The 14,629-nt window shown below is 41.2% G+C and overlaps 3 protein-coding genes across 4 annotated transcripts in view; all 3 read right to left on the bottom strand.

The window, feature by feature from the left end:
- LOC135520173 (gamma-aminobutyric acid type B receptor subunit 1-like) overlaps positions 1–1,815 on the bottom strand; it is a 47,667-nt gene extending 45,852 nt beyond the window's left edge. The window contains exon 1 of the mRNA XM_064945531.1: positions 1,424–1,815. The gene's annotated coding sequence lies outside the window, so the exon portion shown is untranslated. The remainder of the gene's footprint in view (positions 1–1,423) is intronic.
- A 614-nt stretch (positions 1,816–2,429) lies between these two features.
- LOC135520171 (SH3 domain-binding protein 5-like) lies at positions 2,430–10,953 on the bottom strand. Of its 2 annotated transcripts, none has more exons than XM_064945530.1 (6): positions 10,883–10,953; positions 9,774–9,836; positions 9,442–9,570; positions 9,049–9,213; positions 6,034–6,207; positions 2,430–4,593 (listed from the first exon to the last, which is right to left on the bottom strand). In XM_064945530.1, exons 1-6 carry the CDS (start codon positions 10,898–10,900, stop codon positions 4,018–4,020), a joined length of 1,125 nt encoding a protein of 374 aa, XP_064801602.1. In that variant the 5' UTR covers positions 10,901–10,953; the 3' UTR covers positions 2,430–4,017. The 2 variants fall into 2 exon arrangements, with proteins under 2 accessions (XP_064801602.1, XP_064801601.1); XM_064945529.1 differs by having other exon boundaries at positions 10,253–10,950.
- A 681-nt stretch (positions 10,954–11,634) lies between these two features.
- Positions 11,635–14,629, bottom strand: mgat1a (alpha-1,3-mannosyl-glycoprotein 2-beta-N-acetylglucosaminyltransferase a). Its single transcript, XM_064945528.1, has 3 exons — positions 14,378–14,629; positions 13,106–14,030; positions 11,635–12,963 (listed from the first exon to the last, which is right to left on the bottom strand). Exons 2-3 carry the CDS (start codon positions 13,721–13,723, stop codon positions 12,265–12,267), a joined length of 1,317 nt encoding a protein of 438 aa, XP_064801600.1. The 5' UTR covers positions 13,724–14,030; positions 14,378–14,629; the 3' UTR covers positions 11,635–12,264.

The raw sequence follows: 14,629 nt of genomic DNA, 5'->3' as shown, positions 1-14,629 counted from the left end.
AACAGTGTGCTTTCAGTGCTAACACAGCCGACACACCAGCCATACGAGTGTATACTAAAGTATAAATACACCTAAATATAGCCACTCGTTTGAAGTGCTGAATAATGAATGCAACTTCATCATGTTGTCACCCAGAGAGATGGAGAGAGAGAGAGAGAGAGAGAGAGAGAGAGAGAGAGAGAGAGTAAGAGGGAGCGATAGAGAGAGGAACAAAGCTCCACAGTGAGACAGATGGTGGGAAGGAAGGGAAGGGTAGTGGAGGAAGATAGACAGACACTGTTGGATACTTCGTTAGCATTATTGTGAATTTATAGAGCACTACCAAGAGCATGCAGGAGGAGACAGACACGGAGAGAAAGAGAAAGAGAGAAAAGGTGGGAAATGCAATGAAAAGTATGTGTGAGACAGAGACACAGAGAGAGAGAGAGAGAGAGAGAGAGCGAGCGAGAGAGGGACAACACAGTGGGAGACACTCCTCACATACTGAGATACATAAAAGCAAACTGTGTGAGCGTGGTATGGATCAGACAGCTTAAAATATATCAAGCTAGCCAGCTTCATAAATATTATGGTAATGTCAGTGGCCTATATTAAATCAACAAGCTGTGCTGTAGCTTTAGGTGCAGCAAAATTAATTGCAGCACCATGGACAGCGGATGTATCTGAACAAAAGATTCCAACTGGGACGAGCATAGAGAAACAGATATTTCAGGACCATGGACAGCACCCACGGCATCACAGATACGTATCTAAACCAGAGACCAAAACGGCGACACACAACATTTCATCCAAGAGATGTAGTTTATTTATTAAGCAAGCCACATCTGATATGCTATTAGAAACATGCTAAAGCAATTGAAAATAGCCATATGTTTACAATGGTGTGCAGGTGGATTTAAACATCGAGACACGTTCACTGGACTGATATCGCCTACAAACGCTTTAATGAGGGTCGCTCTTAGGGTGCTACCAACAGTAGGCTACTGTTAATTGCTGGTCCGTGTTGACACGGCAGGGAATCCTTGACGGCCTATCGAAGAAGGCCAGCCCTATATCCGTTTGCAGAATTCAGATTTGAGAAGTTCGGATTTCATGTCAATTCTAGCATGCCATTCATTCCCATAGCCTAAAAACATTCACTGAAAATGTGCAAAATATATCTAAAGATAAACTCACGTCATTAATAGGTAGGACTGTGTGTTATATTATGCTACGATAAAATAAAAAAACATGTAAAGTCGTTCCTGCTTGGCGAAACCTGTCATTTACGAGAATACAAATTACATAGGCTAGAGTAGACCTGTCATCTGGATACAAATATAATACAGTCAAATCTATGCAAGCTTGATTCCTTAGAATTATGCACGATTGTTTAGGTTGCATACTGAGTAAGAGATTGTAGCATGTAATCATGTGTACTTACAAATACTTTCAACGCGCTCAATCAAGATGACCGTATGTCCGTCGGTTGCGACTCGTTTGGGAACACCCAAATGTCGAATTATTTGGTCAAATGTGCTTCTTTGCAACGTATTGTATGGCTATGTTTTTATGGCTACAAATATGCAATCCGGTCCCCATGCATAGGCTATACATTGAATGTCAAAAGCAACCGTATTAATCAGTCTATCTACTTCAATTTCGTATGGTGAAAAGTCAGAAACGAATAATGTACATATAAATACACGCACTATATACAATCGCTTCCCCATCTACGACGAAACACCGAATCCTTACACTCCCTCCCTTTTTTCTCTCTCAATACAATCTCCAGCTAATTCACGACGTCATGATGGAGAGACGTACGTAGGTAAGCCTACCGTGCGTAAAAGTAATTTTCTCACGCACACATCTCCTTATCCAAGATGCATGTTGAGGTATTGGCCCACGCCAGCAAATCGTGATCATGGCAAATCTAAGAGCTTTAATTTTATGATAAGCGTTATGGAGTTATCCAAATCGGTAAGTATTTATAGGCAATAAGCAACATGGAAGATTCCCAAAATATGCAATTTGAGCCAGTATTAAGCCTTTGTAAAGCCTTCAGATCCTATGTCAATAAAGCAGGAATAAGTCGTTTTTACAACATTGACCTCTTTTTCAGCTTTAGTAAAACCAGAGATGTTCTTATAACACAGGCTTTGGTACCCATCTCCCTCACCCTCCTCTCCTGACATCTATTCTGAGAGCACCCGACTCCTTCATATTTATATCCTGTTGAATAATTGAAGCAGGGGGATAAAAGATAACTCATCTCTTTCCTGTCTCCTCCCAACTCTCGCTTTTTCTGCAAAACCCACATTTTTCTCCTCTTCTAAATCTGAAATTTAGTATCACATCCTCATCCTTAGATAGTGTTGAAGTACAGTATGACGTAGAAGACATATTGCAAAATACAATATATTGGGTCTAAAAATAGCAACAACAAATCAAGATTCCTCTTATTTTATTGTTTAACTGTTTGATATTGCATACATGTAAATAACAACAGTGAACTGTACTATATAGCTGGGTGACACTACTGCACCACTTTATGAATAAATAAAGAGGAAGACAATAAATGGACAATGATTGAAGGGTTGAAAGCACAGAAATACAATTACTAGTCATTATATTTCTATGGTTGAGAGAATGAGGGGAAGAGATGGATATATTGGAAGTATGTAAAGAGCGGGACAGACGGAGGTCAAATCAGGAATACAGCAGATAACCAGCATTAAATAAGATCCCTTTAAAATAACTATTCAAGGACATTCAAATACATTTGTACATTTCATTAGTTTCTCTATAATGTTGTAATTATACACAAACTTACATTTAATCTATTGAATACATTTCTTGTACCCTCCACTTTGCCAAAGCAGTACACAGACAACATATTCAAATTAATAAAATAAAATATATGACAAGTCTAGACAAAACAGTGTTAGGATGACTCATAGATTATTCAAATTAATCATATTGTCAAAAGCATGTCCTTCATGGGAGTATTTCTCAACTGTTGACCACAGTTTAATACTGTATACACAAATTTGAACAGTATGCTGTTGCAGCCAGTGCTATGCTGTCTTTGTTTGCGTCGTACTGTGTCAAAAGGCAAGGCACATTTCAGTTTACGACCCAGGTGGCTCTAAATAAACAATATATTGGGAAATTATTTTATTTAAAAAAATACTAAACAATAGGATCTTAAAATGGGCTTAAAATAGTCAAATATAATATTATGTCAGCGTGATCTTTTATGAACAATTTATTCCATTTTTTAGTTAGCCCTGAATACTAGTATACATATAACAAAAGTCCAAATAAATAGTCCGGAGTGCTTTCTGTCATCAAACAACTTGTCAGAATGGAGTTTGTAACCCTCTTTAGTGTGTTTTGGGGTCCTTTTGATTCGAACCCTGAAACCAGGTTTCCAGAATATGAAAAAAACATTTTAAAAAATTATAATAATATATTAAAAAACAAATTCTTCTAGCACTTTTTGCAATACACGTTTGAATTTATGTACTAAAATAAACAATATTTACAGTGTGAAACAAAAATCTAGATTCGACGTGCATATGAATTCACACATACTTTTTTGTTCCACAAGAACATTGTTTTTAACTTACACCAGAAATTCAGTTACGTCATTTAGATTGAATAGGGACCCCGTTTGTCACGTTTATTGTAGTCTCTTACTTGGATTGTTCCTTCATGCACTAGAACATACCTGTCTAAGGTTTCCTTATTGCCAGAATAAGGGAAGTAAAGCAGCTAATCTCAGAGGCATGTACGGTTTAGGAGTTTCAGTAGTGTTGTAATACGATGCAAAACCTGTCAGGCTCCTTATAATGTCAGGTCTTACTTGTCAGCGTACCTGTTCTTCGTTACTACGTAGTATCATACACCCGTTTAAATGTGTTACTTTAGATAGAGCAGATCTGATTTTCCTCTTTGCCAGGATATTGAACTAGCTAGACCGGACACTTATTTACTTTTCAATTGATAAACTATAAGCGAGAAGGACAGGTCTCACAAGCTGAAGCTCCTGTGATGTTGCTTCAGGAACTGCTGTTGGCGCTGCATTTGTCCTTCCCTTCTTTCTCTTTCCCTCCCTCCCCCGCTCTCCTCCCTCTCAATCTCTCCATCCTCCCCAGGCAGACTGCCCACATCGCTAAATTCCCCGAGGTGTTCGATGGAATCGCATTTCTCCAGGTCGGAAGCGATGGTCTGCAGACTGAAGACGGAGAGGGAATCTGACCCTGCTCTCTCTCCATGTGTCTCGGGCCTCTCTCGCCCGTTCTCCCTGTATTTCTCCACCAGCCCAATTTTCTTATCCACCACTCCGCTTCTGTCCACCCTGTCAGTCTCTATTGCCCCTCCTCCACATGCCCCGCCCTCGGCACCACACACCACACTGTCCGACTCCGCCCCAATAGGGGGACTCCGCCCACCACAGGCCATGGTTTGTTCATCTTCCATATGGTCCCGTCCCCTCTGAGCGTGAATGGCCTCGCTGATTTGCTCCAGTTTGTGCAGGGCGACAGAGTAGCGGTTTTTCACTTTGGTCACATGCTCCTCCAGCTGCATCACTTTGGTTTTGTGCTCCTGAAGTCACAGAAAACCCAATATGATGGAGATAAAGGACAGAGCAACATACAACATTAATTCCTCCTTGGTTTGAGGCCAAAAAGGGAACAATAACCAACAGGAGCGATCATGGATGGACATGACAGCTCTGTATCAACCATTTCCATACTTTTCTAACAATAACAGCTTGAAATTACATATATATTAATTGCAACATATATTATATATAACAGGTGGTTGGTGGCACCTTGATTGGGGAGGATGGGCTCGTGGTAGTGGCTGGATTGGAATAAGTGGAACAGTATCAAATACACCAAACACATGGTTTCCATGTGTTTGATGGCATTCCATTTCCTCCATTCCAGACATTATTATGAGCCATACTCCCCTCAGCAGCCTCCACTGTTATATATCAAATACAGTGCATTCGGATAGTATTCGAAACCCTTGACTTTTTCCACATATCATTACAGCCTTATTCTAAAACGGATAAAATTGTTCCCCCCCCTCATCAATCAATACACTATATTCCATAATGACAAAGTAAAAACAGGTTTAGACATTTCTGCAAATGTATTACCAATAGAAAAACGTAAATATAACATTTACATAAGTATTCAGAACCTTTACTAAGTTGAAGCACCTTTGCCAGTCTTTACAGCCTCGAGTCTTTTTGGGTATGATGCTACAAGCTTGGCACACCTGTATTTGAGAAGTTTGTCCCATTATTCTCTGCAAATCCTCTCAAGCTCTGTCAGGTTGGATGGGGAGCGTCACTGCACAGCTATTTTCAGGTCACTACAGAGATGCTCAATCAGGTTCAAGTCCGGGCCACTCAAAGACATTCAGAGACTTTTACCGAAGCCACTCCTGCGCTTAAGGTCATTGTCCTGTTGGAAGGTGAACCTTCACCCCAGTCTGAGGTCCTGAGCACTCTGGGGCAGGTTTTCATCAAGGATCTCTGTACTTTGATCTCTGTATCATGTTCTTGGTATCTTCCCTGACAAGGCCCTTCTCCCCAGATTGCTCAATTTGGCCGGGCAGCCAGTTCAAGGAAGAGTCTTGGTGGTTCCAAACTACTTCCATTTAAGATTGATGGAGGCCACTGTGTTCTTGGGGACCTTCAATGCTGCAGACCTTTTTTGGTACTCTTCCCCAGATCTGTACCTCGACACAATTCTGTCTCGGAGCTCTACTGACAATTCCTTGGTTGGCTTGGTTTTTGCTCAGACATCCACTGTCAACTGTTGGACCTTATATAGACAAGTGTGTGCCTATCTTTGTTCTTTGAAATGTACAAAACTGTCTAAAAACCTGTTTTCACTTTGTCATTATGGGGTGTTGTGTGTATAATTAATGAATTTAATAAATGTTATAATAAGGCTGTAACAAAATGTGGGAAAAGTCAAGGGGTCTGAATACTTTCCCGAATGCCCTGTATATGATATATCTATGTACCTCAAGTATGTAGTTGAACTGGGCCTTGAGCTCGAAGTAAGGCTTGGACTTAATGATGGCCCTCTTGAGAGATTTCTGCAGGGTCTGGACTCGAGCCTCTGCCGTCTGACAAGAGTGGGTGACACGCATGTGCTCCCGTTCGCTGCGTAGGCGCTCCTCCTCTGCCTCGTTCACCTTGAGCACACAACATATTAAGATGGGGAAACACCCCAATCAGTATCCTAACCCCCAACCAACCTAACAAAACAAACTTCCTAACTAATATAAACCAATCCAATTAAAAACAGAGTTTAGGCATAGGAGAAAACAGCTACCCGGGTGAGGGGGGGGAGAATGGTAAGGAAAATACTGATTCAATGTATACCATATCAGCCACCTCAAATAGCCTACACATTGTATCATTGCATCAAATGTGATCAATCATATAAATTGCAACACATACAGTGGGGCAAAAAAGTATTTCGTCAGCCACCAATTGTGCAAGTTCTCCCACTTAAAAATATGAGAGGCCTGTAATTTTCATCATAGGTACACTTCAACTATGACAGACAAAATGAGAGAAAAAAATCCAGAAAAATCACACTGTAGGATTTTTAATGAATTTATTTGCAAATTATGGTGGAAAATAAGTATTTGGTCAATAACAAACGTTTATCTCAATACTTTGTTATATACCCTTTGTTGGCAATGACAGAGGTCAAATGTTTTCTATAAGTCTTCACAAGGTTTTCACACACTGTTGCTGGTATTTTGGCCCATTCCTCCATGCAGATCTCTTCTAGAGCAGTGATGTTTTGGGGCTGTTGCTGGGCAACACAGACTTTCAACTCCCTTCAAAGATTTTCTATGGGGTTGAGATCTGGAGACTGGCTAGGACACTCCAGGACCTTGAAATGCTTCTTATGAAGCCACTCCTTCGTTGCCCAGGCGGTGTGTTTGGGACCATTGTCATGCTGAAAGACCCAGCCATGTTTCATCTTCAATGCCCTTGCTGATGGAAGGAGGTTTTCACTCAAAATCTTACGATACATGGCCCCTGGATTTTTTTTCTAATTTTGTCTGTCATAGTTGAAGTGTACCTATGATGAAAATTACAGGCCTCTCATCTTTTTAAGTGGGAGAACTTGCACAATTGGTGGCTGACTAAATACTTTTTTGCCCCACTGTAAACTGGAATACTGCTTACACTGGTAGCTGGGGTTTCCCCATGTTGCCTTGGAAGTAGCATAGTTGACCAATATCCTGCCAAACTAATTTTAAACCAGTTTTAGTCATGGGGGAACATACAGTTGAAGTCGGAAGTTTACATATACCTTATACAAATACATTTAAACTCAGTTTTTCACAATTCCTGACATTTAATCCAAGTAAAAATTCCCTGTCATAGGTCAGTTAGGATCACCACTTTATTTTAAGAGAATATGAAATGTCAGAATAATAGTAGAGAGAATTATTTATTTCAGCTTTTAATTCTTTCATCACATTCCCAGTGGGTCAGAAGTTTACATTCACTCAATTTGTATTTGGTAGCATTGCCTTTAAAATGGTTTAACTTGGGTCAAACGTTTTGGGTAGCCTTTCAACAAGCTTCCCACAATAAATTGGGTGAATTTCAAGCCCATTCCTCCTGACAGAGCTGGTGTAACTGAGTAAGGTTTGTAGGCCTCCTTGCTCGAACAAGCTTTTTCAGTTCTGCCCACAAATTGTCTGTAGGATTGAGGTCAGGGCTTTGTGATGGTCACTCCAATACCTTGACTTTGTTGTCCTTAAGACATAACTTTAAAGTATGCTTGGGGTCATTGTCCATTTGGAAGACCCATTTGCGACCAAGCTTCAACTTCCTGACTGATGTCTTGAAATGTTGCTTCAATATATCCACAAAGTTTTATTCCTCATGAAGCCATCTATTTTGTGAAGCACCCCCACAACATGATGCTGCCACCACTGTGTTTCACGGTTGGGATGGTGTTGTTCGGCTTGCAAGCCTCCCCCTTTTCCTCCAAACATAACGATGGTCATTATGGCCAAACAGTTCTATTTTTGTTTCATCAGACCAGAGGACATTTCTCCAAAAAGTACGATGTTTGTCCCCATGTGCAGTTTCAAACTGTAGTTTGTTTTTTTATGGTGGTTTTGGAGCAGTGGCTTCTTCCTTGCTGAGCAGCCTTTCAGGTTATGTTGATATAGAACTCGTTTTACTGTCGATATTGACACTTTTGTACCCGTTTCCTCCAGCATCTTCACAAGGTCCTTTGCCGATGTTTTGATGCACTTTTCGCACCAAAGTACGTTCATCTCTAGGAGACAGAACTCGTCTCCTCCCTGAGCGCCATGACGGCTGCGTGGTCCCATGGTGTTTGTACTTGCGTACTATGGTTTGTACACATGAACGTGGTACCTTCAGGCATTTGGAAATCGCTCCCAAGGATGAACCAGACTTGTGAAGGTCTACCATTTTTTTTCTGAGGTCTTGGCTGATTTCTTTTGATTTTCCCATGATGTCAAGCAAAGAGGCACTGAGTTTGAAGGTAGGCCTTGAAATACATACATCCACAGGTACACCTCCAATTGACTCAAATTATGTCAATTAGCCTATCAGAACCTTCTAAAGCCATGACATCTTTTTCTGGAATTTTCCAAGCTGTTTAAAGGAAAGTCAACTTAGTGTATGTAAACATCTGACCCACTGGAATTGTGATAGTTAATCATAAGTGAAATAATCTGTCTGTAAACAATTCCTTGTGTCAGGCACAAAGTAGATGTCCTAACCGACTTGCCAAAACTATAGTTGGTTAGCAAGAAATTTGTGGTGTGGTTGAAAAACGAGTTTTAATGACTCCAACTTAAGTGTATGTAAACTTCCGACTACAACTGTAGCTACTTGGCGGTGGGGTGGGAATTGTAAGGGAAATACTGATTAAATGAATACCAAATGAGCTCGCTCACATACTGATGAACACATCTATAATTTTATATTGATGCAGTTATAGCAGTAGCTGGGGTTTGCCTTGTTACCTTGGAGGTAGCATGGTTGAGCATCTCCTGCCAGGTGGGGTCCAGGGTGTTCCTGCCGTCAGCCATGAGGCCCTGCTCTGCCACGTACACCATCTCCCTGGCAGCCGTGTGCATGGAGACGGCCCGTTCATAGCTCAGCGCTGCCTTCTGGGTCTCCTGCTGAGCCTGTGAGAGGGACAGCCAATCAGATACTGAGAAAACAGGGCATGCAGTTGCACAGCAACCAATCACGTGGGACAAATGATTAAACTGTTGTTGAGATTTGAGAAGTGGGACAAGCAGGTGAATGGCAAATACTGCATTGTGACCCATATTTTGATTCAGTGATAAAGAACTTTGAAATTTGTTGTTGCAAATGCAACAAAATCCCACACAGTGCATGTACAACAGTACCTCCTTGGCAAGTCGACGAGCCTCATAGTAGGGCCTGGCCTTCTCAATGCAGGTACCAAGCTGGGAGCTGTGGGCGTTCAGTTTTCTGGCTGAGTCTGTGAGGATCTTCCTGTAACCTGATCTGGCATCCTACACATACACAAAAGGAATTCCTTATCAGATTTCATTGTAATGGGCATTTCTGCTCATTCCAGATTAACAATGGGTTTACAGCAAGTTATGGGAATTGAAAATGAACTGATGATTGATTCTTTGGAAAAACCTGATCAGTACGGAAAGGGGTGATGTATGGGGCCCGATTTATCATGGGAGAGGTGATGATATCCACTTACATCCAAGTGCAGTTCTAGTTGGTTGATCTCTACACTGGCCTCATTGAGGTGTTCCAACTCCTCCTGGAAACAGAAAATATATGAGGAAACACAGGAGGAAGCAGATACTTTGATTCGCTGGTTTATAACAACACAATCAGTTAATATTAGCTCTCTTGGAACCACTGTTACATTTGGTGGATAAACCCTGTTGATTTCAACCTGGATTAACATAGATTAATCACATCATAATATCAGAAAGAGTGGCATGTGCACAAACATTGATTTCATCCTCCTGAATTAGCCCTCGTGGACTGAGCAAAACATCACTCCACTGTTGAATTATCATCAGTAGGCTAATAGATCATTCAATACCACAGACTGCAGTGAATCTATTCATGCATGCAACTCATGTTGTAAAGCTTTAGCTATGTAGCATAGACCAGGAAATCCCATTGAGATCAAAATATATTATACGGGTTCAGTCAACTTTTCTCCACCTGAATTCTGGGATCCAATTCCTCTTCATATGGGCTGTGCAGTTCCTCTTCGTTCTTCTCTTTACACTCTTCTCCCTCGAATGTGTCTTTCTCTTTGAGCACCGATTCAGCTGTATCTCCATTAATTTCTTTGTCATTTGGTTCCCCACCCTTCACCTCAGCATCCCCACCAGGGGTCTCTTGCCTCCATTCGCCCACTTCGGGGTCTCCTGAGCCGGCTGGGCTCACACGCAAATCTCCTGGCTCCATTCCAGGCCCAGTTAGCAAGCTAACGTTAGCTAACCAAATAACGATAGCTTTGATTTTCTTTTTAGCCAACTAGCTGTGTTCTAGCCAGTTACTAACAGCGTTTTGTATGGGTGAGAATTTGATTAGGACCATAGGGGGAAAACTATTTTGACAGACAGCAAAGTCAGACTCTCTCTGATGATTCAGTGTATCATTCAATCCCGCTAGTTTAGCCACAGGAGGCTAACGTGACGACACTACCAGTACAGTAGCTAACGCTAGCTCTACAGCTAGCTAACATTAGCACATTGCATTAAAACAAAACATTATTTTAAAGGAAATTGACTGCAAATAACGGACATTAAAATTAAATATAGTCAATAAATAATATGTTTTCATCACCAGTATTCTCTCCCCCATCTCTCCCACCTAGCGTTCCGTCCACCGCTTGCTTGCTAGCGATGTTCTTACCTAGCAAAACAAAAGGTAAATAGAGAACGCTTACCTCGTCTTTTGGTTTGAACTCTTACTGGTTCCGTAGCCATGCTTCGTCTTACTTGCACGTTCCTTCTCGACAATAATAGGAGATAAAAATACGACCACAAAGTAAATGGCTAAGTATTATACTTTTAGGATATAATTTATAGTCCATTATTTACACGTGTTTTGGGGAGGGGGTCAATTGTTTAAATTGTTCAATATTTAGTAGCCTTATGTGAGGTGGAGATCATTAAATAGAAAAATATATACACTGAGCATACCTAACACTCCTAATATTGAGTTGCACCCCCCCTTCCCACATTTGTGTCAAGTTGGCTGGATGTCCTTTGGGTGGTGGACCATTCATGATACATACAGGAAACTGTTGAGCATGAAAAACCCAGCAGCTTTGCAGTTCTTGACACAAATTGGTGTACCTGCCACCTACTATCATACCCCATTCAAAGGCACTTCAATATGTTGTCTTGCCCATTCACCTGCTAAATGGGATTATAGATTTCACCTGGTCACATACACATATTTATCAGATGTTATTGCGGGTGTAGCGAAATGGTCAGTCTATGTCATGGAAAAAGCAGGTGTCCTTAACGTTTATATACTGTATATTAATATGGCAAAGGAACCAAGGCAGAAACAAATGTCATAAACGGCAGTCGATTGGTAGAATTTAATTCCTTAAGTACATAACATACAGCATTTGTGATGTGTATCTTGCATTTAAATAAATACACACTTCAGTAGCTGTCTCTTTGGGAAAAACATTAAGCATTATTATAACCAGGTTAAAATAGTCAAAACAGTTCTCCAAAAGATTAACTAAATATTGTGAAGCAATTATACTTTAGGACCAATCACTAGTTGACCACCACCATTATTGAACACACCACAGATAATATATTTTTCATATGACATAGATTAGTAAAAGATAGTCTCCCAGAAATTGCTTACAAGACTGAGAATAATCAAAGTGGATGTTGCATTGAATTTCATGTGCATGATTAGAGTATATAAAAAATAAATCTCTGAAAATAATGACATCGGTACCAACCCTACTATCCCAACCCCACATTGCAAAAATATATTTATTTGAGAGTATGAAAAATCCTGAGAGTATGGGGAGAAAAATCAAACATCAGAAATGGAAGAGAGAGGATAGGCATCTCATAATCTCACTATAGCTTAAAGCCAGGTCCACATCTGGCATTCATTGGACTCACTTATGTTGCCATAGTATTATCTGTAATGTGCAGAGCTCTTTCCTCTTCAGTCCTTTGTGGTTGTCATCAACTCCAGGTTGGGTCATACTTGCTCCATCCCGGAGGGGGTGCCAGGAAGATTCTTCTTCCCCTTGACAGGAAACTGACCACTCCCCGATACCCTGTCCGTGGGACCCCTGACTTCAAGTCCTCCATCACACCCAGGTTTTTGGCCAACACTTTGAAACCATCTTTGCTTGAGTAGTGTAGACAAAATGGACCCGATCCTTTTAACTGTCCCCGTTGGACCTCTTCATATTTGACCAAAGGAGCACTGTAAACCTGTTTCTCAAAGATCTCCTTGTATTTCTCCTCCTTCAAGTAAGCCAGATCCAGCTTGGTGAAAGGCACAAATTCACTATTCAGTTTAATGTAGCGTAGGTATTTGTCATAAAATTGGCCTAGGCTCACACCTTTCCGTCCAAAGGTTAAAGTTCTGGATATTTCGGGTCGAATACAGGCTCGATCTCTGCGCTGATCTGGCTGACGCATCCAGTCATCCCAGAATGCACCAGGCCACTTGGGCTCCAGCTCTATCCAAAGTTCCTTGATCATCATCCAGCCCAGCCCAGGGAAGAAGTCTGTCCTGTACAGGAGGTCTGCTTTATCAGGGTCGACGTAGCCGTCCCGACCATTGTCATTCCAGGCAGACACACACCACAGAGACGGGTCAGATTTCAGGATTGGGTGAAGGGATCTGAAGTACTCAAAGAAGTCTGGTGCCACCTAGTGAGAGAATGGAAAACAACGTTTTTTTAGTTGATCAACTGGCAACTAGAGAGGATGTAAACACTGATGAGCACAAAACAAATGAATTTAACATTTCACTTCAATGCATATTTCAAGTCTGAGTAGAGAAAAGTATTACCTCCAAATCATCTTCCACAATAACAACAGAGGAATGAGAAAGATAGTTGAACACCTGGTTGAGAGCCCAGCGATAGTGCCTGGAGATTTTGTAGTAGCCCTGGAACTTCTTGTGTTCTGGTCTCACGGCAATATCTGACAGGTCTGGTTGTTTCAGGTGAGTTACCTGACTGCCATAAGAACCAATCACCTGTGCAGTCTCCGCATGCCCACAGTCCTGGCTGACTATAATTGGGTAGAGTTCAGCTGAGGGGCGGTACTCTATGAGTTTGTCCAGGCAGCGTTTAACAGTAACTCTGTTGCAGGCTATAACCAATATGGGAATGACCACTTGAGGGGGGCCACCTCTGCTGGCGCCATTCTCATTGGGTTGTTCCCATAGTGACCGATGACCCTGTATCTGAAGCAGGATTTTTCTCTGCATTTCAAGCTCTGCCTCAAAGGCTTCTGCCATGTGGATCACATCCCCAGCCAAATCAGCCCCTCCTCGTCCTCCATCCATCTCCCTCTCCTCTCGACCAGACAGGGGTCGGCCCCACAGATAGAGGACCACAACGACATTCCAGGCGACAAAGAGAAAAGCACCACAGAGAATAGCAGAACCTCTCTTACGGAGCATGGCACAAACAACTTACGAGGGAAAGGAAGTTAGGAAGACTGGGTTTGTAAATAAGTTGTGACAAAGGAATGCAGAACACAAGAAGGACATGTGGAGAGGTTAATTGGTTAGTTTAAATATTGTATTAAAGTAATGAAAACAAACAGGTTAACATAATTAGGTAAAGCTTGAGTCAAAAAAAGACAAGGAATATGTATAAGGTATGAGGGAAAAATTGAGGGAGAGCTGGATTCATCTTTGACAGGAGGTAGGTGAGCTGGTCAGGGGATGAAAGCGCTGGTCTTCAGTTCATACCTTCCCTGTCAATCTGAAATTATAAAATTGATATAGATAAAACACAGGGTTCAAAAGCTAGTCAATTGACAAAGTCATTGTCACTTACATTAATCGAGTACAAAAGTATGAACTATAAGTCCACTTGTAGATAGTTGGAGGGAAAGCCATATTGGAAAGGTGGCATTCATAGGCTAATCGATTTTTCTATCACCTGTAGCTAGTTCTCGCCACGCACCCCGGAATGCGACAGATTTACTTCATTATCGGAGTAATTCATACATTGTTTGATAACTATATTGGACCTTGGTAATCTTTCAACCGAATTGCTAGGCAGCTAATTTTAGACAGAACATTTCATTCCCAGAAATTAGCACTTACCTCCAGTTTCATAACGTAGAATTCGGTCTCTGCAGCCATTTCTTCCTTCGTTTCACTAACCTCTTCGATGACAATATGCAGGATCAATAAGCAAGTGAAGATGAAATAATGTATCGTCGTCACACTTTAATTTGGATTGTTTTTATTATCAAACGAACTTCATTTCGACAGTTTCATTCCTGCCATTTGTTTTCTCAAGACACAAGAGTGCAGATTTCCGGATAGCTATTTTTTTTTTACCGGAAGTCCTGC

Source organism: Oncorhynchus masou, chromosome 29, assembly GCF_036934945.1.
Source record: "Oncorhynchus masou masou isolate Uvic2021 chromosome 29, UVic_Omas_1.1, whole genome shotgun sequence".
Taxonomy (NCBI): domain Eukaryota; kingdom Metazoa; phylum Chordata; class Actinopteri; order Salmoniformes; family Salmonidae; genus Oncorhynchus; species Oncorhynchus masou.
The sequence above is the reverse complement of the archived record's forward strand: the minus strand, read 5'-3'. Positions and strand labels throughout refer to the sequence as shown.